Source organism: Apostichopus japonicus, chromosome 8 (assembly GCF_037975245.1).
Source record: "Apostichopus japonicus isolate 1M-3 chromosome 8, ASM3797524v1, whole genome shotgun sequence".
In the NCBI taxonomy this organism is placed as follows: domain Eukaryota; kingdom Metazoa; phylum Echinodermata; class Holothuroidea; order Aspidochirotida; family Stichopodidae; genus Apostichopus; species Apostichopus japonicus.
The window spans coordinates 20210869-20236281 of NC_092568.1; the positions used below are offsets into that span (position 1 = coordinate 20210869).

At 38.2% G+C, this 25413-nt stretch overlaps 2 protein-coding genes across 2 annotated transcripts; both read right to left on the minus strand.

Annotated features, from left to right (window-relative positions):
• Positions 1 to 800: 800 nt before the first annotated feature.
• LOC139970965 (lectin 1-like) lies at positions 801 to 6040 on the minus strand. The gene is made up of 3 exons (XM_071977059.1): positions 5874 to 6040; positions 3161 to 3326; positions 801 to 1482 (listed from the first exon to the last, which is right to left on the minus strand). Exons 1-3 carry the CDS (start codon positions 5987 to 5989, stop codon positions 1228 to 1230), a joined length of 537 nt encoding a protein of 178 aa, XP_071833160.1. The 5' UTR covers positions 5990 to 6040; the 3' UTR covers positions 801 to 1227.
• Positions 6041 to 19070: 13030 nt separating this feature from the next.
• Positions 19071 to 24251, minus strand: LOC139970966 (lectin 1-like). Its single transcript, XM_071977060.1, has 3 exons — positions 24078 to 24251; positions 21360 to 21525; positions 19071 to 20211 (listed from the first exon to the last, which is right to left on the minus strand). The coding sequence occupies exons 1-3, from the start codon at positions 24191 to 24193 to the stop codon at positions 19957 to 19959; spliced, it is 537 nt and encodes a 178-aa protein (XP_071833161.1). The 5' UTR covers positions 24194 to 24251; the 3' UTR covers positions 19071 to 19956.
• Between the last annotated feature and the right edge of the window lie 1162 nt (positions 24252 to 25413).

The window sequence follows — 25413 nt, forward strand, 5'->3', positions numbered from 1 at the left end:
TAGTTACCTAATTTCATTAAGCGAGTCACAAAGACCAAGGCACAATTAATACGTAAATGTGGACAATCATTTAGTTGACCGTTTCTCATTGAGGATAATTTATCAGTATATTTGACAGCTTCTCAGTGACGTGCACAGGATTTCAAGAGTGGGGAGGGTGGGGAGGGTGGGGAGAGGGGTTCCTTGAGATACGATAGAGGGTGACCATAACCCCAGCCACCCCTTCCCCCTTTTTTCAGTCACTGATACGACTCTTTGTTTGTATAAATGGATAGAGAATTCGGGAGCAATATGAGGATGTATTTTTATATGTGGGTGAAGGTCGAAGATTTCCAGAATTTCCATAGTCATTTATATAGTTTTATATATGATAGAATGAGATATTTTGACCAACTTTTTCTAATAAATCAAAATAAGCCATATGGAAAAGTAATCGTGTTTACAGACTTGGGGTAAACTGTCCTACTGGAAGGGCCACACATGCGACTGGGAGAGGTGGGAAGGCCCCCCCCCCGTCCCCTTCCCTCAGCTAGTATGTTGGAAAGGCCACGCCGTTTACTGTGAAAGTGATCCGTCACTACAGGTCTCCATTTGACCATGCATTTATTCCAGATATACGTTTAAGACAATTATATCGACATTCACCTAGCTGTTGATTTCCCTTGCAAAATTGGATTTTGATTTTGAGGTGTGTTCAGGTGAGAGTGGGGGAGGGGTGGGCGTTAGAAATGAGGGTGTCTGACCACAGATCATTAAATCTGTCGCCACTTTGCAAAAGAATACATTCAAGTATATGACAATTGTTTTTTTTTTCTTTTTCGTCTTTGCTATTGCAAAAGGGTGTCTTTGTTATCGATATTAATAGAAAGAACATTCAACAGACTGCGATATATTCACGTACTATACGTCCCACCACCATGTGCTTTTAAAGCTTAAAGGAATTAACACAAACATAAAATAACAAACAATACATAAATGCTTTTGTTCAAGTGTCAATGTGCATCAATTATGAAATCCCGCAGGTTTCGTCTAAAAGCGATAATTTCGCACAAATATAGAGATTACTATACCTGTAGGAAAGAATGTGTATGCCGAGCAAAATGACTCGGGAAAGAGGATTAGAAAATTGTAACTATTAATAATTGTAACAGTTAACGAGTTTTACTACTAAAGCATACTTTGTCTACTTCAAATTATTGTTATTCCGTGTTTCTTTTCCTACTCCGCCTACCAATTAAATTGATAATCGGTGCAAGGTAGCTGACAAATATAGGGGAAGTTGCTGTTGCTGTATACATCGGCCCATTGACCACGCGAATGCAAGCCCGATGCTATGACCCCGCGACTGTTAGGCCCATTGTTCGGCTCTCCAGAGAACCAGCTGGTGTAATCAACGGATGAGCCATCGGTCCAACTTTGCTGGTTGTTGTGGTATCCAACTTTCATTCCGATGTACACCTGTGGATCCCAACTGTTGGTGTACTGTTTAACGATAAAATCAGAATGTATATAAATATATATATATATATATATATATATATATATATATATATATATATATAAATGTATAAATATTATATAGAGTCTACCTATACGATGTCTTACAGCATCTTGTTATTCGAGTTTCACGCCGATTTTCAGCGTTTGACCGTGTCCACCTGGCCATCGGTTTATACACGTAAACTTCACGATATAAGCAAGTGTTTATTTAGCCCGCTTGTTAGATTTCAATCCAACTTTTACCTCAAAAAATGTTAGTAAAGTATAGCACATCGCCATAGTAAGTGTGGACTGATCGAGCTGGACTAAGCCCAGCTCCTGTAGAATTTGCATAAGTTTTAAAACAATTGGGGTACCGACAACAAGAAGGTGGGATATAATATATATATATATATATATATATATATATATATATATATATATATATATATATATATATATATATATATATATATATATATATATATATATATATATATATATATATGTAGGAAAGGAAAGGGTGAGGGAATGTGGTTAAGACGAGCACCTTATCTTTCTCTTTTTTTTTAAGAGTGTAATGCGAATAAAGAGACTAATGGGAAGGGGAAGGGGGAGGAAAGCTGCCCCTGCCCTGGCCGGAATACTTTTTAAGGAGAGAAGCATTTACACCCCACCCGGTTACTGTGCTGTTTAGCTCACAAGCACTCTAGCCAACGAGTTCCTAGACCCCTAAAGGGCTTAGGCCACCCGCCCCCCCCCCCAATAGAATAGCACATAGGTATAAGCATAGAGTATTTATGTAGAAAGTATATTCATGTAGGGCAAACTTGTTGAGCTAAATTTAGTTTTAAGGGAGATATTTGTTATAGTCTTCATATTTTTCTTTCCAACCCATCGAGTTTAATTCAAAGTGAGATAACGATGGATGCTAAGACACCTTTCAAATTTTTTTATATATTTGTTTTTGGCAGGGTATAAAAAAAACCGTGCGAGCATTTTATGAATTTGTTCAATTCTCGATAATTGCTCCTCCACTTCGTTTTCATATTAGTGTACTAATCACATCCCTATAAGCATATAGAGATATTTCAAACATTTCTTCGTATCGACCAACATCGTCAATGTTTTGAGTGACTGTGTTTACCCCGAACCAGTACCACGTGCGCATGGAGTTCAGAGGTGCATGGGGTGACAGATTTTCCTCTTTTTTTTTCTCCGACTGATTAAGGTAGAAGTATAAGGGCCTTAATGGAAGGACAAGCGGGCGACCATGGATTAGGTGATTTGTGCTCCCATTGGAGGGAATATGGGGATCGGCGTCCGCAATAAAAAAAAACATGAAGGGTAAATGTCAAATGGTGCATTTTGAGGTATATTTAGACTAGTTAGGTCTATAATTAGGTATAAACACAAGCTTTTGCTTACAAATAATCTTGAAATTTAAAAGAATCCCCAACTGAAAGCCCCCCCCCCCCGCCCCCTCAACTGACGCGGAGGTGTGAGCGGCATGGCACCCCTCCCCACCTCTTTGTACACACCACATTGCCGATGGACGGTTCAGTTACGCCCGCCGTAAAAACCATACCCGTTAGACGCGGGGTTGCATATATCACGCTTTTCAACTTACAGTTCAAAATCAGTTACTATTGCTTTTACGTTAAATGTTGTCAATACTCACTTGTAAAGTCGACCGAACCATTTCTAAGAGAAAGTTTTGTTCTTCTTGACTGTGAACAGATGCCAGATGACCACTGGCAAGAACATTACCTTGGCAGTCAACGAGTTTTGCACTTTGACAGGCTCTCTCCGCGGCATCAAATTGTTTGTGTCCATCAGCAAACAATCTGTTACGAGATGGAATGTAGATATGTTTGTAATTATCAATATTCCATTTGATAAGACGATGAAGACAATACCATGCAATGAAAATAATAAGTAATAAATCATATAAAAGAAAAATAATGGAAATTACGGAGAGAAAATGGTGGAAGGGCTTGGAAGCCGTAGCTTGTACAAGAAGCCCACCAAAAATAAAGACAACAAGTATAAAGGATATGGGCATGATAATAAAGCCCCTTACCAAGAAGACCTATACCACCCCCACCCCTAAACTAAACAAAAAAGGTATTGTGATAATGTGGGAAATACTAAAAGTCAGAGACAAATGTAGATCTATAGAAGTTGATACTTGGATAAAATATGATTTTTCAACTTGAATGAAAATGAATTAATTTAAGGTACTGAATATTTCTTAATGTATGGCTTAAGCTATCCCAGAAATTAACACCATAACAGACGATGGAACGTTTAAAGACATCGGTATTTATGGGCAATGAAAATAAATGTCCAGAGGATCTGGTGTAGTAGTTATGTATATTATAATTGAATTTAAAGTAATCATTAAAATTGACTGGTAATTTATTATTAATAGACTTAAAAATAAAAACTGCACAATGGTATCTATGTAAATCAAAAATATCAAGTAAGTTCAGTGAGCTAAATAGTAGTGGGGTATGTGCTAAGAAATCAGACTGCGTAATAACACGGACAGCCTTCTTTTGTAATAAAAGCAATTGCTTTAGGTAGGTAGATTATGCATTACCCCAAACAATATTACAATAATTAAGATGAGGTAGTATGAGAGTATTATACAAGTTCTTGAGAATATACATTGGAACAAAGTCTTTGATTTTATAAAGGACTCCAACAGTTTTTGAGATGGTAGTTTTAATCTTGGAGATGTGAGAAGACCACTTTAGAGCAGGATCAATAAATAAACCTAGACATTTTATAACCTCAACACGCTTTAACCGTGAGTTGCCAATAAATATATCTATGTTCTTGATTTTTTTGTGATTTGGGTGAAAAATCATAAATTGGGTTTTGTTTATATTCAACGATAATTTATTTACTTGACACCAAGTAGAGACTTTAGCTAATTCAAAATTTATTGTAGATGCAGCATGATTTATATCTTTGTGTTTATATAGTATACTGGTGTCATCTGCGAAAAGTGTAAAATACAAGGTGTTTGAACAATTTATAACATCATTTATATACAAAGAGAAAAGCAGTGGACCTAAAATTGACCCTTGTGGCACTCCACATGTAATTTTACTGAAATTAGAATAATAATTATCAATATGTACACATTGGCGTCTGCCAGATAGATCATTAACAAACCAACTAAATGCAACCCCTCTCATGCCATAATGGTACAATTTGTTGAAAAGAATTCCATGATTGACAGTATCAAAGGCTTTAGATAAATCTAAAAATACACCCAAAGAATATTACTTATTGTTAAAGCCATTAATGATATATTGTCAATATTCCATTTGGATAGCCGAGTGATTTGAGAGGTATATTGAAGAGTAGCAGGTACATAACAGTTCTGGGATTTAGGGAGGGGGTGGGAATAATGGTATTGAAGAGACACCCTATAACCCCTTTAATGGGTAATATCAATTTATTGAAGTACATCAGCCGTATTTCAGAGGTTACCATAAAATCAACCATGTTGTTTTCATCTCAAGTTAAACATGAAAAGTTGACCACAGCCTATAACGCAGAGACATATGTGCTGGAGCAGAAAATGTTGCAGAATAAAAGGTTTGAAAACTGTTAATCAGATAATGAGAATTGCAGTGGATTTGACCACCAAAGCTATATCATAATACTGTTGTAAATATCCATCGCCTATCTTGAAATGTTTTATCTTTGTCATAGCCTACAGTTAATGCATTCAGTGAGTAGGTTCCCCACACATGAGCAGTATCGTGGTTAGTTAATTAAGATGACATAATCATTAGCAGCGTTTTGACATATTATCTAACAATTGGCCTTCTCGTTCTTTAAAGCCATTTTTTATGAGTCAGAAAGGAATTGAATGTGCAATTTCTTAGCAGATTTGGATCATAATCAACAGAATATTATTGGTGGTATTTATTCTTAGCAGACTGGCATCTCTCACTACTGCTTCTCAACACTGCTTCTCATAAACACGTGCGTAGCGAGGAATTTGCCAAGGGAGGGGCGAACCTGTAGGCGAATTATCAGAGCGTCCCAGATAGCTGGAAATGGCACTTCCCAGGTCTTGCAAGTTGCATCTAAGCATTTTCTATTTTGAAATTACTAGCGATATCATAAAAACGTACCCAAAAAATATGCTCAAGGGGGGGGGCGGTCCTCCCCTTCGCCCCCCCCCCCATTGGCTACGCGCCTGGCGGATCATTAACAGATTACATCTCAACTAAGGCCTTATGAAATGCTTAACTTATAAATATATCTCATTTTGGTAGTACGACGTGTTGCCAGATTGCAGTAACATACCAATACAATCAAGTTTGCAGAGAGACACGAATAGATCAGAAATAAATAAACAGGATTACCTGTAACACTTTCCATTAAAGCCAGTCCATTTTGATGGACATGCCGTCAAAGTACAGCCGCTGGAATGCACAAACAACATGCAAGTGACAACGAGCAGAAAAACGGTGCGATACATCTTGGGTAGTAGTTGTGGGATCTTCAATTCGCAATGAATGAATGGCTTGAATGATTCCCAGTTCCTGGTTTTATCCGATAATGTAAAACCAGTATCGTTGATGTCACGCTATTGACGAGTGTGGTCGGGAAGGCGTGGCTTGTTTTCTTTCTACGCATGATTGCAGCATAAAGTTAACCCATCGGTTTTGTAGCTAGCTGATGGCGTTATTTTTTTTGTATATGAAGTTTCTAATAAACATCCAGAACCAAAGCGACTGTAAGGTTGAAAGTTCGCCGAACGGCAATACTTTACTGATACGTATCAGTATGTTGTTTATATGTAACAAATAAAATTATCTTGCAGATATTTATTAGGGGCTGATCCAGGAAGGGGGTAGGGTGTGGCTCTGGGTCGTTGAAATGTAGGGGGTGGTGCGGGTCCTCCTCATAGAAATGAAATAATAAGTTGGACCGTCGTGTCATTAAGTGCATTCTGAGGCAAATTTATACTATGAATTAGGTTTATAAATCAATCTTAGGGCAATCTTGTGCTAATTACTACCTTTGAACCCTTTTGGAACTGGTTTGACGAGTTTTATTCGTCAATGTTTCGGTACGGGGATTGCTTTTGGCGTTTTTGATGGCTTTTTCAGTAGTACCCCGAAAATATTGTCTGTTTAGGAGGTGTTGTGACAGTTTTTTGGTGCGATAATCAAAATCGACTTCAGACAGAGGAGCAAATGCGTTGAATGCGCAACGCTTGACTGTATGGAATATTTTTGGTACAGTGACGTAGTTAGCCACTGCTTGGTAAGAGGTAGTTGTGCTTGTTCGTGGGTTTATTGAACAAGTCTGTTTTGAGTGAGCAATTTTGTAGGGTCACAGTGGTATCCAGGAAGTGAACGTCATGTCCAGAAAAGTCTGCAGTAAATTTGATTGTGTGATGAAACGACTCTTTTAGTCCGCTTTGCGTTGTTAGGACTTCTCCGACGCAGCGATTTTTGGTTTCGTTGAAAATCGTAACCTATGCATTAATGCAGGCGGAGAGTGTGTGTATGTGTGCGTTTGTTATTCTATCTGACCGAGGACTTGAACAAAAGAATTCCACGTCTTCGGTTGTGATTTCTAAAGAATCACCACGTCCTCGGAAGAATTCTATTGTATGGGGTATTGTTAAGGTTAGGGTACGTAGATATGAACAATGGAAAATACAATGGGGTCCTCGGTCTGAATGTGTGTGTGTGTATGTGTGTGTATGGGGGAGCAGTCATAATACAAATACATTTAAGATGGCAAAACATCTCCTAAATTATTTCTTAGTGCATTTACCTACTGGCTATCAGTCATAATTCGCAAAGTATAGAACAATTTAAAGAGTTTTGAGACAAGTTTGCTATTGCTGCTAGGATTTTTCGAAGATAGATGCTTTCACAACCTCCGATTTTCATTGCGTAAAGATCTCTTTGATTTAGGCAGTGTAATGAAGTAATAGTGATATTTTTTTTCATGCACAAATCTGCAGCTAAAAGACAAGATAAATAATGGGGCAGATGTACGAAATCGCGCTAATCGAGTAGCGGTTCAATGTAGCAGTAAGGTACTGTACAGGCTTAGGACTCTTGCACACCTAGCTAGTATGTGCATAGAAATATAGTTTCGAGTTATATCCAGGGATGTGTATATAACACATCCCAGGTAATGTAAGTTTCATGGACATTTAATCATGTTTACAACGTATTACGTTTCGAGACCATCTATTGTTCAGAATGATTATACAGATTCGATTTCATATACAAAGTTCTTCCTAAGAAACCAAAGACATATTAGAGGGTATATCTATATTCATTTTTTATTACTTTCTGATCCCAGCACTATCACGCATGCATGAACCTCTAATATATTTGTAAAGTGGACGCTATCGTCGGTTAAATAAGGGTGGCGCTCTAACTGACACGTCGAACGTCGGTTAAAGAAGCATAATTGTAATATAGTGCTTAAATAAGTGTTGCTTAGTGTGTGAAGTGTTGCCCGATCATCGGTTAAATAAAGATGGCGCTTTTTTATGTATCTGGCCGGTCTGCGAGACCACTTTGTTGCTATTATAGAAAGAATATAAATGATTATACAGATTCGATTTCATATACAAAGTCTACCTAAGAAACCAAAGACATATTAGAGGGTATGTATGGATTTCCTTTACTCAATTGATTTTACCTTCTGATCCACTTTGTTGCTATTCTCGGTATCGATCTCGGTCTCGATACAATGTGGAGTCACATCTCGGACCTTGCTGTTCTCGAATATTTATATAGGTCACGCATACGGGTACCTAAATTCTAAAATGGCCGAAAAGCCGCAACTTTACCTATATGTTGGATACCAGACCATAATAGTTTACATTGCATTAATTAATTTCAAATACGCGGTGTCATGTGTTCAATGGAAGTCAAAAGACAAGACTTGCGCAAATAACCAAAATGTCTGAAAATGTGTTGCAATCTCAGCTTATAACAGTTAAAAGGATATTCCTATATGCCGAAAGATGATTGCATGGCAACATTGTTCCTCCAAATTGTACGTTCTTTTGGCTGCTGTGAGCAAAATAGCTGAACTGAGTGGTCACAGGCCTATACCCATGTAGGACGTAATTTTAGTTTGAATGAGTATCTTTTGAATAATTCTTAAAGAGCGTATATTAGTTAACGTAACATGTCAAAGGTCATAACGGCCAGTGAGGTCAAGGCTCAAGTGCGTCAAGTTTGGTGGTTGCATGATTAACAATGTCCTACAGAGTGATCATGACATCGTAGTGGTCACGATTCTCAAATTTTGGATGAGATCAGCAACTCTATTGGATTGTATTTATATTTCACTTTGTATAGCATATTTCAGTGCAATACTGCTGACCCTCAATAACGCACTTGTTGTCGTATACAGAATGCTTAACATTTTTCTCTTTTTGTTTGTTGTCGTTGCAAAAGGTGTCCTATAGTGGAGAAAGTCTTACTCACCAATTTCTGTAAGGGATAACTTTATCTCGATATCATCAACAATAAAATATATTCTTAGCAAGCTCAATATCTAGCAGATATAGGCCTATACTAAGGACGCTTATACAATGGTTCCTGGTAGATTAATAAAAAGGAAAGAAGACTTCTTTTGTTTGTCTATTTTGATAAAGAAACGTTTTCAACACCTTTTAAGATGCAATGAAACATGGGTATGCTTATGAAATGAATACTACCAGGTAAGTATACACGTTCCGTTTGCAAGCTTTCGGCTTCAATTGTAAGAATCAGTCACTCTCTCCGAACGTTAGTATCATTTCAGTGCTACAACGGAATGCCATGCATCCAATCAACACAGCGCAGTTGCAGACCTGTGTGTCCAACGATGTATAGTTAAATAAGTCTGTATTTTAAGACAGCAAAGTTTGTCCCCCCCCTATTTTTTAAGGTAGATATTATTACACTAAACATGTTGATCCCATCTTTCTGCATTTGTTTGTGCAGGATGTGTACACACACATACACACCCACACATACACACATACATGTATAGGCTCCCAAATGGGGACAACTGCTCAACACAGGAGAATTGGGGACATGATGATATAACTTTGTACTTCCTACTGCTTGCGTAAAATAGCTCTTAAATAATATTAAAGGTACCAGCTTAACACTAAAATCTGTTTCTTGTCCATTTTCTATGAATTATTGAACTTGGTTCTACACATACCATGTGGGGACACACTGTGTCACCTAACTGGGGACTTGGTGTGTCACCTAACTGGGGACTTGGTGTGTCACCTAACTGGGGACTTGGTGTGTCACCTAACTGGGGACTTGGTGTGTCACCTAACTGGGGACTTGGTGTGTCACCTAACTGGGGACTTGGTGTGTCACCTAACTGGGGACTTGGTGTGTCACCTAACTGGGGACTTGGTGTGTCAACGAATTGGGGACTTGGTGTGTCAACAAATTGGGGACTTTCATTAACTGGAGAAACCCAGTGTCAACTAATTGGGAACACACTGTATCGACCAACTGGGGAGACACTGGGGGCTCAACTGCAGTGGGGACAAACTTTCCTTGTGTCATGCAAAAGAAACAACTTGAAACAAACTGTGTAACATGTCAAAGCATCACCACACCAAAATCAAAGGTGACTCAAAAATGGGGCAAATTCTTTGATTCTATGATAAAATTCTATTATTGCTATGAAGTAGTTTGTACACCAAAACATCCAATGTCTTTACCCATTTAACACCTTCTCAACTTTAATATTTACATGGGTGGATTAAGGCAAGACAGTCCAAGGGTTTATAGTGCATTCATTGAACACATTGAATAGTAAAAAGTAGCAGTATACACAGTGCATGATGCACAATAAAACTTTATTAACTGAAACTTTCAACAAAAAAAGGTGCATTCTACAGTTTTCAGGAATTCCTAAAACAAAATGTTTTGACTGATTGCTTTTCTGTCTGTTGCCTGGTAAAATACAGTTTGCAGACATTTCCCTATAAGAATAGCATAGTTAAACTGATGCTGTACACTACCAGTATTTGTACTATATATATGCAAATGGAAGTGTGAGTACAGTACTTTAATTTCAGTCTAGAAGTGAAACAATTTGATATGAAACATACAGAAGCATTAAAACTGCCTCTCAACAAATAATGCTCAAAAATAATTAAGCTGTGTACCCCTACATTAAAGATCCCAAGCAAACTGTTTTGTAAAACAGTTTCCATGACAGACTAGAAAGACTGTGGCATTTGTTCCTGAGCTCCAATCTGCACGAACAACAACAATGAAATCTGTCTAACAATCAACAAACATGAATTTAACAAACAAGGAATAAAACATTAACCAAGAGCACTAAAACATTCACACTTTTATGCCAACATCAGGCTAGAGCTGAAAAGACAGTCAACATAGCTTCTTAGCAGATTAGAAAGTCTGTGGCATTTGTTCCTGAGCTCTTTTCTGCATGAACGACAACAATTAAATCTGTCTAACAATCAACAAACATGAATTTAACAAACAAGTAATAAAACATTAACCAAGAGCACTAAAATATTCACACTTTTATGCCAACATCAGGCTAGAGCTGAAAAGACAGTCAACATAGCTACTTAGCAGATTAGAAAGTCTGTGGCATTTGTTCCTGAGCTCCTTTCTGCATGAACGACAACAATTAAATCTGTCTAACAATCAACAAACATGAATTTAACAAACAAGTAATAAAACATTAACCAAGAGCACTAAAATATTCACACTTTTATGCCAACATCAGGCTAGAGCTGAAAAGACAGTCAACATAGCTACTTAGCAGATTAGAAAGTCTGTGGCATTTGTTCCTGAGCTCTTTATTCCATAAACAACAACAATGAAATCTGCCTAACAAGTCAATAAACATGAAGTTAACAAACTAGTAATATATGAACACAGTAAAGTTTGACCAATTCTAATACCACTTTTTGTTAGCCCTTCCACAGTGATTTCTTATGAAGTCTTTAATATTGGTCCACTTCCGTCCATCAAAACAACTGTACTTTTCCATCACCCTATCAATAGCTGTCTTTCCAGGCAATTGGTTTAATGCTATTTCTCGTCTGAATTCCTTTAAAACTACTCTTTTCTCATCTTCTGTCCATACCCTCCTTTGGTATTTTCTCCCTGAAAGGACAACAAATATATACATTACAATGTGGTGCTTTTGAAAATTACACCTCAATGTTGCCATGTGATAGTTTACAATATAAAGAAATAAATCACATCAAAATGTTTTGAGGTTGGTCTCCAGCATAAATTGCAATCTGTCTAGTATATTCCTCATATTTTGTTGTTTAAATAAAACTAGAAAAATACAAATTTTAAATGGTTTGTTTTATTTATGAACAATATTACCTTTCTTCATACTGGGTGGTTCTTCTCCTTCGGAATTAGTGCTTTCAAAAGTGGTGCCATTAGCTTGATGCAGAGACCCTACACTTCCCATGCTGCCCTACTTGTGTCCTCCTCCTCCTCTTCCTCCTCCTCACCACTATCATCTGTATCATCAGATGATTCTATGTTGTCAATTTCTGTGGAAATAAAATCAATGACTGCTTAGATTTGTAGTACAGACAGCACCACATAAACGTAGCGTAGAAAACACAGGTTAGATAACGACAAGTACCATTCCTTGCATCAAAGACACACCTTAGCCCACATAATTACAACTTGATAAACACTTTTTAAAGTATCACCTTAGATGATTACCAATTATTTAAAAAGGCAATTAAATTATTGATATACCAAGTTTTACAGTTCTTTAGCAGGTATACATTCTCCTCACTTCAGTATTTCTAATGTAAACTTTACAAATCAGCTTCAAAAATTATTAAGTAAGGTGACTGAATCCAACAATGAGCTCATAGCATAACTTGGCCAAGCTACTAAATTTGAAAAGATTATACTAATTTCATGACTATAACATGATGCATCTAATCTTATGATAACATGTCACACCACAATATTCCCCTTGAAAAGAAAGGAAGGTTAATTACCTCAGAAGTGCAATACATTTGCTCCATTCATTTCACATAGCTTCAATTCTAGTATCTGTAACACATATACATGCAGCTATAACTCTTTAAGATTAACTTTTCTATACATGGGCATCCTCAATATTCAGGTTACATAAAAATGAATAAAGAACAATAGAATGAAAAGTCTGGTCATCGAATACGAAAAAGCACCATGCAGACAGAAAGTCACAAAAGCGGTATACATATCTTGCAATGCCAAAATCATGACAAAATGTCAGTACTGCTTCCAACGTTTCAGTGTTTGATATGATGAAGTGCCCAACAACTGCCTCATGATTTATCCAATGGGCAGACATGATTTAGATCCTACTAACAATAACATCCTACTGAGATCTAAATTAACTAGCTAAAAAAGTTACTCAACTTTCCTTATGTGTATAATGCTGCAGCTATCATCTGAAGCCTGGCTTAAAAGTAGTGATGTTACACACAAACTGGCCTAACCCATGTGGTATAATGTATTAGATCATATAGACCTACTGTTAATTTCCTACTATGCACACACTATGCTAGTAAGTAGTATGTATGCACAACTGGATCCTAACCTATATGACATTAAGTACAATGGTAGCACATATGGCTTCCACAATGTACAGTAGGCTAGTCTATTAGAGGCCTATAATAGAAGTTCATAAACGAACAAACTGGAAATTACAAAAATAATTGGGGACACTGCACAGGATTATGATAAGTAAAGAGTAACTTACTCACTGGATCTATTTTCCTTCAGAAGATTCTGTCTCCGTCTCATGAAAGCTGGATGTTAGTAGCTAGCTGCATATTGTAGTTATCTCAGGTACAGTAGGTACTACAGTTATCTTTGTGGCAGTACATGAAATTCGAACACAGTATACAAGCATGCTGCAGTACAGTGTGTATGTTTGCTGATCTCACAGCAATGTAAATTGGGGACATGGTCCACTGTTAGTATTGTCAAAGTAGACACACCCCATATGATTGGGGCTCATCAATTGGGGACATTTGGTCACTAATTTAACCAGCTTCAAGCAGTCACATGACATGAAATTCTTGCACATAAATGGGGACAACACCTTGACACACGCCCCACCAGTTAATGACACAAAGTGACACAGCTAGGCTGTAATGAATGCACCCAATGGGGACTGTCACAGACATTGCTCAAACTTTAAAAAATTCTTTCATTTGGCGGGAACTTCCAAAATCTGCACTTAACCCAAACGGGGACGTCCCCGATTGGTAGTATGTCCACACTTGGAAGGTGTGTCATCATGTAAATGTCCCCAGTTGCCAGCGGGTACATACGCACACATACACACGCACACACACACATATATATATATATATATATATATATATATATATATATATATATATATATATATATGTGTGTGTACCACTGGATCCGGACATAGGTTAACATCCTACAAATTGGGGTATAGGCTTACATTTTGGTCATGTGATGAAATCCCACGGTAGGAGCATGTTGGGTTACATTGGTGAACACCAACCACAAAGCAACACATATATAGAGTGCATACCTCTAAGGGCCTTTTTGTGACCGGTAATGAATGGGTATAACCCTTGTGGTTAACCTATGCCCAAACGTCATTTAATATCCCTTTTATGAGATATATGTTAACAAAGGAACATTATAGTGTTATTACGTATGGGAGATATAGGTAGTATGCCAGGTAGTATGCATATACACATATATGGAATTGTAAAGTCACACGTATAGGGATCGCATTTCTTTCAGTGGTGTCATGGAAGTGGTGTCGATGGATTTAATGATCGGGGAGGGGGAAGGGGGTGAGGAGAGGCATGAATAGGAGGTATGGGTGTAGTGGTAATTATGCATGCGCATAACCAGAAACTTGTCAAGGGGGGAGGCCGAATAATAAGGCATGGTTTCTGCAAAACCGTGGTGCTATGATCGGGGAGGGGGCGGGGGTGAGGAGGGGGATGCATGCCGGACGTATGGGTGTAGTGGTAATCATGCACGCGCAGCCAGAAATTTGTCAAGGGGGGAGGCCGAATAAATAAGGCATGGTTTCTGGACACCGTTGTGTCATGGAAGTGGTGTAGGTGGATGTGATGATCAGGGAGGGTGGGTGAGCGGGGTGAGGAGGGACATGAATGGGAAGTATGGGTGAAGTGGTAATCACGCAAACGCATAGCCAGAAATTTTTCAAGAGGGGAGGTGGGATGCCGAATCATAAGGCATGGTTTCTGAACACCGTAGTGTCTTTGAAGTGGTGTTGGTGGATTTGATAATCAGGAAGGGGGTGAGGAGGGGCATGGATGAGAGGAATGGGTGCAGTGGTATATCATGCAGGCACGTTGTCAGAAAATTGTCAACGGGGAGGGGTGTGCAACTCATAAGGCAGGGTTTCTGGCCATCATGCTGACATGAAAGTGGTGTAAGTTTGATGATGGGGGGAGGGCGGTGAGGAGGGACATGGATGTTGACGTATGGTGAAGTGTTAATCATGCATGCGATTGCCAGAAATTTGTCAGGGAGGGGGTAGGGTGAATCATAAGGCATGGCTTCTGGACACCGTAGTGTCATGAAAGTGGTGTAGGGGGATTTGATGATCGGGGAGGGGGTGAGGAGGGACATGGATTGGAGGAATGGGTGTAGTGGTAATCATTTAGGTACGCAGCCAGAAATTGTCAAGGGCGGGGGGGGGGGGAGTGCAAAACATGAGGCATGGTTTCTGGACACCATGCTGACATGGAAGTGGTATAGGTGGACTTGATTATCGGGTAGGGGGCTGAGGAGGGGTATGGGTGGGAGGTATGGGTGTAGCGGTAATCATGCAGGCGTAAAGATATGCATTACCACAAAACTTTACTACTAAATAGCTTGTATACAATATGTGAGAAATAAACAATGTAGGCATATATTCATGATATTCATATATATATATATATATATATATATATATATATATATATATATATATATATATATATATATGTATATATATATATATATATTCGCCTCCGTTGTCCAATGCTGATTTATACTAGGTGACTTTCAAAATTGTTATGAAAATCCTTGTTTGTTTGTTTTTTTTAATACGGGTATGAGGTAAGCAGACCTTTACGTCTGGGTATATCGAAATGCCCCCTATCTAAAGATTACGGCGTTTTGTCAGTATTTATTGGCGAAATGAATCTTCCCGAGAAATAGATATTTTCTGTCGATCAAATCTAGAAGAAATCCAAACATGTTAATTTTTATGCACACATTCCTCAGTTTATATAGTTTCACGAAAGATTCGGCCAAAATTTCGATGGTAATCATTCCATAAGAATATCGAAAAGGTAATTTACGATCGATTTAATAAGGACTATAAGTGAAAATAGTCGATATTTCAATTTCCGGAGAGCTAGGTCCCAGTTGCCTAACGGAAACCTTTCCAAGCTCTGTCACTGGTCGTTTAGTGAACCTTGTTAAAGAGGGCACTCAACGCATATGAAATATATTAATATACAACAACCAGTTAGTATTTTATCACCATCCGTTTCATTTTTGAAGAAAATATGTACGATTACAACAATGAACCCTTCTATACCTTAGCATTCAACTTCCGGGGAAGACAAAACCGGAAAACATTTATGCATAACAAAGGGTTTGATTTGACTGTTTTGAAATCACGTATCACAGGCAAGGAAAATGAGCAGACTAGGACAGAATATTCCATACACCTTGGAAAGAGAGGTAAAATACAATTTAACGCCTCACCGAGTCTACGAACAACACATTGAACGTATATTGTGTGGCTATAAGAGTATCCTGACCAAATCTGAGAAATTCGAATTTTAGCCTCCTTTTAAGTCTATATGATTTTTTCAAATTTTCTGCCAAAATTGCGACTTTTTTTCTTCCACCGAAAACCATACTTAGGGTAGGTGGCGCCATTCCGCTTCCCTATCGTGTAAAATGAGTTTTGTAATAATTCCCTACTCTGATGATGATAACTGTACTGTGATGGAAAAGCAAAATTGAACGCCTTGCAATGTGTCATTTACATATGTAAGTTTTATTATATTTCTTGCAGAAAGACTTTGTATAAGCCACTTTTAACTCGACGGAAACTCGTTTCAATTTCCGTTCCCGAGCAGTCGGCATGTGCCATTGTTTTCAAGTATATGCGTGAGGTTGGAATGACTCGCACAAGTTGATAATGTCACTTGAGGTCAGCGGAATGCATCGATCCGCTCAGACAAGTCGGCCTATAACTCTCTGTTTCAGTTTACAATGACTTTCCTATATCACTCCCTGCATCAGAGTTTTACCTTCTGACGTAAAATTTCATGCGTCTGTGTCCATTGTTGTCTGTAAGATGAAACAACCGTTCTAAACAACAATGACATTTCAACTTTATATGCCTATACCGAAGAGTCATCGAAGAACAAAATGTTTCACTAAAAATATTCGCAAATAGTGATGTTTATATACGGTTCAGTATGTAAACGTGGGCGTGTGTGTGTATGTTGGCTTATGCATGAAAAGTTAAGTACTGATAAATAGCAGTCATGCTTCTGTCAGCTTTATTTGCTGCGGAAATTGATACAACTTTCTGTCTTAAAAGAGCAGCATAGGCATTTTTCCCATGTTAACATTATCATGGTAAAGGGAAAGTGAAGTTCAATGAATGACCAACTTGTCAGTTATCCAGCGATAAGGGGTTTCTTTCACCTAATATGAGAATTACAAGACTACACAAAGCACATCATTTTCATGATTCGGTGTATTAGTCAATGAGGCATTTAATATTGAGTCTGCTACCACAAAGACGCACCACAAATTTGACAGCGCCCTCTAAAAGTGTTCTCATTGCTTAAAGTATCAGGTGGCATACTCCTATTAGAGTTTAAATCCATCCGCCCGATTGTTCTCCTGTTTCAGGAAAAGTGCCACCAAGGAGCATGAGAACATCTTTTTTGACCTGTTATCAATTAGGATCTACTTTTTGGGGGGCTTGCATTTTGAAGAGCATGAATAGAAGTACATGTGGTGCAAAAATCGTGTCAATTGTGCCAATTGTTGACCCCTTTAGGCTTCCCAGGAGCAGCGTACGAACATTGTTTACTACTGAGTGAAGAGGTTTGTTTACAAGTGGCGAAAACTTCAGGCTCTGATAGCAAAACCCTCTGCGCGATGATGGTGCAGACAATTGATGGTGCCATGATTGGCCAACTTGTCAGTTATCCAGTGATGGGTAGCGTTTAGCTAGTGAGAGCTTCTATATAGGCTCAGAGACCATATTACTTTTTTGATTTAGTATGTAAGTCAATGGGGCTTTTCATGGGGTATGCTACAATAACGACATGGTCATGGGTTCAGGTAGTGCGAACTTCTACAAGGACTTTAAGATCACAATACATTAACAATTTAGTGTGTAAGTCAATCGGACACTTTTATGGAGTGTGCTCATAGAAAGTTGCTTTACCAAAATGCAGGCTAGTTACTTACTATATTAGCCAAAGCTAGAGAAGTGGAGGGAGAGGTGAATCGTCCAACGCCCCACCTCGCTAGGTGGATGGAGGGTTGGGGGGAGGGAGAGAGCGAGAGAGGGAGAGATGGACAGAGGGGTGGAGAGATATGGAGAGAGGGTGAAGGGGTGGAGAGAGAGGTGAGTGGAGAGAACGCGTGAGGGGGGGTTGAACGACTTTGGTTTGGCTTTGTAAACTTTGGCAAATTTAGCAGCTTTTCGTGCGTCCCAACATATAATCTCTTAAACTAAGAGAACGGTCACACTTTGACACTAACAGTTGACAACTTGATGAAAAGTCCAAATCTTGAGAAAGTCGTCGAAATCTGATCAATATACAAATATTATCATAAAGTCGATTTCGTCGAAATTTTGATAAAGAAGTCCAAATATTCGAGAAGTTTGAGATAAACAGTTGAAATTTCGAAAGAACAAGCCAGTTTTCCGAAAAAGAAAGCGCAATATTGAAGAAATAGTTGAACTTTCGAGAAACTATTTCGGAGATAAGATTAGTCCAAATTTGGAGATGAAAAGTTCAAACCTCCAGAGTTCCATCTGGGCCACCGTAACACTACAAACTTCCAGTCCCCAATCCCCCTCCCGCCTAAAAAAAACATCCCGTCGGTGTTCGCCCCCTCACTGTCTTACGACATTGTTGTAACGTAGTTACCTAATTTCATTAAGCGAGTCACAAAGACCAAGGCACAATTAATACGTAAATGTGGACGATCATTTAGTTGACCGTTTCTCATTGAGGATAATTTATCAATTTATTTGACAGCTGCTCAGTGGCGTGCACAGGATTTCAAGAGTGGGGAGGGTGGAGAGGGTGGAGAGGGTGGGGAGGGGGGTTCCCCGAGATACGATAGAGGGTGACCATGACCCCAGCCACCTCTTCCCCCTTTTGTCAGTCACTGATACGACTCTTTGTTTGTATAAATGGACTGAGAATTCGGGAACAATATGAGGATGTATTTTTATATGTGGGTGAAGGTCGAAGATTTCCAGATTTTCCATAGTCATTTATATAGTTTTATATATGATAGAATGAGATATTTTGACCAACTTTTGCTAATAAATCAAAATAAGCCATATGGAAAAGTAATCGTGTTTACAGACTGGAGGTAAACTGTCCTACTGGAAGGGCCACACATGCGACTGGGAGAGGCGGGAAGACCCCCTCCCCCCGTCCCCTTTCCTCAGCTAGTATGTTGGAACGGCCACGCCGTTTACTGTGAAAGTGATCCGTCACTACAGGTCTTCACTTGACCATGCATTTATTCCAGATATACGTTTAAGACAATTATATCGACATTCACCTAGCTGTTGATTTCCCTTGCAAAATTGGATTTTGATTTTAAGGTGTGTTCATGTGAGAGTGGGGTAGGGGTGGGCGTTAGAAATGATTGTGTCTGACCACAGATCATTAAATCTGTCGCCACTTTGCAAAAGAATACATTGAAGTTGATGACAATTGTTTTGTTTTTTCTTTTTCGTCTATGCTATTGCAAAAGGGTGTCTTTGTTATCGATATTAATAGAAAGAACATTCAACAGACTGCGATATATTCACGTACTATACGTCCCACCACCATGTGCTTTTAAAGCTTAAAGGAATTAACAAAAACATGACATAACAGACAATACATAAATGCTGTTGTTCAAGTGTCAATGTGCATCAATTATGAAATCCCGTAGATTTCGTCTAAAAGCGATAATTTCGCACAAATATAGAGATTACTTTACCTGCAGGAAAGAATGTGTATGCCGAGCAAAATGACTCGGGAAAGAGGATTAGAAAATTGTAACTATTAATTATTGTAACAGTTAACGAGTTTTACTACTAAAGCATACTTTGTCTACTTCAAATTATTGTTATTCCGTGTTTCTTTTCCTTCTCCGCCTACCAATTAAATTGATAATCGGTGCAAGGTAGCTGACAAATATAGGGGAAGTTGCTGTTGCTGTATACATCGGCCCATTTACCAGCCGAAAACAAGCCCGATCCTATGGCCCCGCGACTGTTAGGCCCATTGTTCGGCTCTCTAGGGAACCAGCTGGTGTAATCAACGGATGATCCATCGGTCCAACTTTGCTGGTTGTTGTGGTATCCAACTTTCATTCCGATGTACACCTGTGGATCCCAACCGCCTGTATACTGTTTAATGATAAAATCAGAATGTAATAAATAAATAAGTGTAATTAAATATATATATATATATATAAATGACAACCGTAATGAGTTGGAAAATCAAGAACAGTGAAAAAAACTTTCATTATATATATATATATATATATATATATATATATATATATATATATATATATATATAAAGAGTCTACCTATACGATAACTTACAGCATCTTGTTTCTCGAGGTTCACGCCGATTTTCAGCGTTTGACCGTGTCCACCTGGCCATCGGTTTATACACGTAAACTTCACGATATCAGCAAGTGTTTATTTAGCCCGCTTGTTAGATTTCAATTCAACTTTTACCTCAAGAAATGTTAGTAATGTATAGCACATCGCCATAGTAAGTGTGGACTGATCGAGCTGGACTAAGCCCAGCTCCTGCAGAATTTGCATAAGTTTGAAAACAATCGGGGTACCGACAACAAGAAGGTGGGATATATAATATATAATATATATATATATATAATATATATATATATATTTATATATATATATATTTATATATATATATATATATATATATATATATATATATATATAAGCATATAGAGATATTTCAAACATTTCTTCGTATCGACCAACATCGTCAATGTTTTGAGTGACTGTGTTTACCTCGAACCAGTACCACGTGCGCATTGAGTTCAGAGGTGCATGGGGTGGCAGATTAAGGTAGAAGTATAAAGGCCTTAATGGAAGGACAAGCGGGAGTGCGACCATGGAGTAGGTGATTTGTGCTCCCATTGGAGGGAATATGGGGATCGGCGTCCGCAATAAAAAACATGAAGGGTATATGTCAAATGGTGCATTTTGAGGTATATTTAGACTAGTTAGGTCTATAATTAGGTATAAACACAAGCTTTTGCTTACAAATAATCTTGAACTGTAAAAGAACCCCCAACTGAAAGCCCCCCCCCCTCAACTGACGCGGAGGTGTGAGCGGCATGGCACCCCTCCCCACCTCTTTGTACACACCACATTGCCGATGGACTTTTCAGTTATGACCGCCGTAAAAACCATACCCGTTAGACGCGGGGTTGCATATATCACGCTTTTCAACTTACAGTTCAAAATCAGTTACTATTGCTTTTACGTTAAATGTTGTCAATACTCACTTTTAAAGTCGACCGAACCATTTCAAAGAGAAAGTTTTGTTCTTCTTGACTGTGAACAGATGCCAGATGACCACTGGCAAGAGCATTACCTTGACAGTCAACGAGTTTTGCACTTTGACAGGCTCTCTCCGCGGCATCAAATTGTTTGCGTTCAGCAGCAAACAATCTGTAACGAGATGGAATGTAGATATGTTTGTAATTATCAATATTCCATTGATAAGACGGTGAAGACAATACCATGCAAAGAAAATAATAAGTAATAAATCATATAAAAGATAAATAATGGAAATTACGGAGAGAAAATGGTGGAAGGGCTTGGAAGCCGTAGCTTGTACAAGAAGCCCACCAAAAATAAAGACAACAAGTATAAAGGATATGGGCATGATAATAAAGCCCCTTACCAAGAAGACCTATATCACCCCCCCCCCCACCCCTAAACTAAACAAAAAAGGCATTGTGATAATGTGGGAAATACTAAAAGTCAGAGACAAATGTAGATCTATAGATGTTGATACTTGGATAAAATATGATTTTTCAACTTGAATGAAAATGAATTAATTTAAGGTACTTAATGTTTCTTAATGTATGGCTTAAGCTATCCCAGAAATTAACACCATAACAGACGATGGAACGTTTAAAGACATCGGTATTTATGGGCAATGAAAATAAATGTCCAGAGGATCTGGTGTAGTAGTTATGTATATTATAATTGAAATTAAAGTAATCATTAAAATTGACTGGTAATTTATTATTAATAGACTTAAAAATAAAAACTGCACAATGGTATCTATGTAAATCAAAAATATCAAGTAAGTTCAGTGAGCTAAATAGTAGTGGGGTATGTGCTAAGAAATCAGACTGTGTAATAACGGACAGCCTTCTTTTGTAATAAAAGCAATTGCTTTAGGTAGGTAGAATATGCATTACCCCAAACAATATTACAATAATTAAGATGAGGTAGTATGAGAGTATTATACAAGTTCTTGAGAATATACATTGGAACAAAGTCTTTGATTTTATAAAGGACTCCAACAGTTTTTGAGATGGTAGTTTTAATCTTGGAGATGTGAGAAGACCACTTTAGAGCAGGATCAATAAATAAACCTAGAAATTTTATAACCTCAACACGCTTTAACTGTGAGTTGCCAATAAATATATCTATGTTCTTGATTTTTTTGTGGTTTGGGTGAAAAATCATAAAGTGGGTTTTGTTTATATTCAAAGATAATTTATTTACTTGACACCAAGTAGAGACTTTAGCTAATTCAAAATTTATAGTAGATGCAGCATGATTTATATCTTTGTGTTTATACAGTATACTGGTGTCATCTGCGAAAAGTGTAAAATACAAGGTGTTTGAACAATTTATAACATCATTTATATACAAAGAGAAAAGCAGTGGACCTAAAATTGACCCTTTTGGTACTCCACATGTAATTTTACTGAAATTAGAATCATAATTATCAATATGTACACATTGGCGTCTGCCAGATAGATCACTAACAAACCAACTAAATGCAACCCCTCTCATGCCATAATGGTACAATTTGTTGAAAAGAATTCCATGATTGACAGTATCAAAGGCTTTAGATAAATCTAAAAATACACCCAAAGAATATTACTTATTGTTAAAGCCATTAATGATATATTGTCAATATTCCATTTGGATAGCCGAGTGATTTGAGAGGTATATTGAAGAGTAGCAGGTACATAACAGTTCTGGGATTTAGGGAGGGGGTGGGAATTATGGTATTGAAGAAACACCCTATAACCCCTTTAATGGGTAATATCAATTTATTGAAGTACATCAGCCGTATTTCAGAGGTTGCCATAAAATCAACCATGTTGTTTTCATCTCAAGTTAAACATGAAAAGTTGACCACAGCCTATAACGCAGAGACATATGTGATGGAGCAGAAAATGTTGCAGACCTAAAGGTTTGAAAACTTTTCATCAGATAATGAGATTTGCAGTGGATTTTACCACCAAAGCTATATCATAATACTGTTGTAAATATCCATCGCCTATCTTGAAATTTTTTATCTTCGTCATAGCCTACAGTTAATGCATTCAGTGAGTAGCTTCTCCACACATGAGCAGTATCGTGGTTAGTTAATTAAGATGACATAATCATTAGCAGCGTTGTGACATATTATCTAACAATTAGCCTTCCCGTTATTTATAGCCAATTTTTATGAGTCAGAAAGGAATTGAATGTGCAATTTCTTAGCAGATTTGGATCATAATCAACAGAATATTATTGGTGGTATTTATTCTTAGCAGACTGGCAACTCTCACTACTGCTTCTCAACACTGCTTCTCATAAACAGGTGTGTAGCGAGGAATTTGCCAAGGTAGGGGCGAACCTGTAGGCGAATTATCAGAGCGTCCCAGATAGCTGGAAATGGCACTTCCCAGGTCTTGCAAGTTGCATCTAAGCATTTTCTATTTTGAAATTACTAGCGATATCATAAAAACGTACCCAAAAAATATGCTCAAGGGGGGGGGGCGGTCCTCCCCTTCGCCCCCCCCCCCCATTGGCTACGCGCCTGGCGGATCATTAACAGATTACATCTCAACTAAGGCCTTATGAAATGCTTAAGTTATAAATATATCTCATTTTGGTAGTACGACGTGTTGCCAGATTGCAGTAACATACCAATACAATCAAGTTTGCAGAGAGACACGAATAGATCAGAAATAAATAAACATGATTACCTGTAACACTTTCCATTGAAGCCAGTCCATTTTGATGGACAAGCCGTCAAAGTACAGCGGCTGGAATGCACAAACAACATGCAAGTGACAACGAGCAGAAAAACGGTGCGATACATCTTGGGCCGTAGTTGTCGGATCTTCAATTCGCAATGAATGAATGGCTTGAATGATTCCCACTTCCTGGTTTTATCCGATAATTTAAAACCAGTATCGTTGATGTCATGCTATTGACGAGTGTGGTCGGAAAGGCGTGGCTTGTTTTCTTTCTACGCCTGATTGCAGCATAAAGTTAACCCATCGGTTTTGTAGCTAGCTGATGGCGTTATTTTTTTGTATATGAAGTTTCTAATAAACATCCAGAACCAAAGCGACTGTAAGGTTGAAAGTTCGCCGAACGGCAATACTTTACTGATACGTATCAGTATGTTGTTTATATGTAACAAATAAAATTATCTTGCAGATATTTATGAGGGGCTGATCCAGGAAGGGGGTAGGGTGTGGCTCTGGGTCGTTGAAATGTAGGGGGTGGTGCGGGTCCTCCTCATAGAAATGAAATAATAAGTTGGACCGTCGTGTCATTAAGTGCATTCTGAGGCATATTTATACTATGAATTAGGTTTATAAATCAATCTTAGGGCAATCTTGTGCTAATTACTACCTGTGAACCCTTTTGGAACTGGTTTGACGAGTTTTATTCGTCGATGTTTCGGTACGGGGATTGCTTTTGGCGTTTTTGATGGCATTTTCAGTAGTACCCCGAAAATATTGTCTGTTTAGGAGGTGTTGTGACAGTTTTTTGGTGCGATAATCAAAATCGACTTCAGACAGAGGAGCAAATGCGTCGAATGCGCAACGCTTGACTGTATGGAATATTTTTGGTACAGTGACGTAGTTGGCAACTGCTTGGTAAGAGGTAGTTGTGCTTGTTCGTGGGTTTATTGAACAAGTCTGTTTTGAGTGAGCCATTTTGTAGGGTCACAGTGGTATCTAGGAAGTGAACGTCATGTCCAGAAAAGTCTGCAGTAAATTTGATTGTGTGATGAAACGACTCTTTTAGTCCGCTTTGCGTTGTTAGGACTTCTCCGACGCAGCGATTTTTGGTTTCGTTGAAAATCGTAACCTATGCATTAATGCAGGCGGAGAGTGTGTGTATGTGTGTATGGGTGCGTTTGTTATTCTATCTGACCGAGGACTTGAACAAAAGAATTCCAGGTCCTCGGTTGTGATTTCTAAAGAATCACCACGTCCTCGGAAGAATTCTATTGTATGGGGTATTGTTAAGGTTAGGGTACGTGGATATGAACAATAGAAATACAATGGGGTCCTCGGTCTGAAT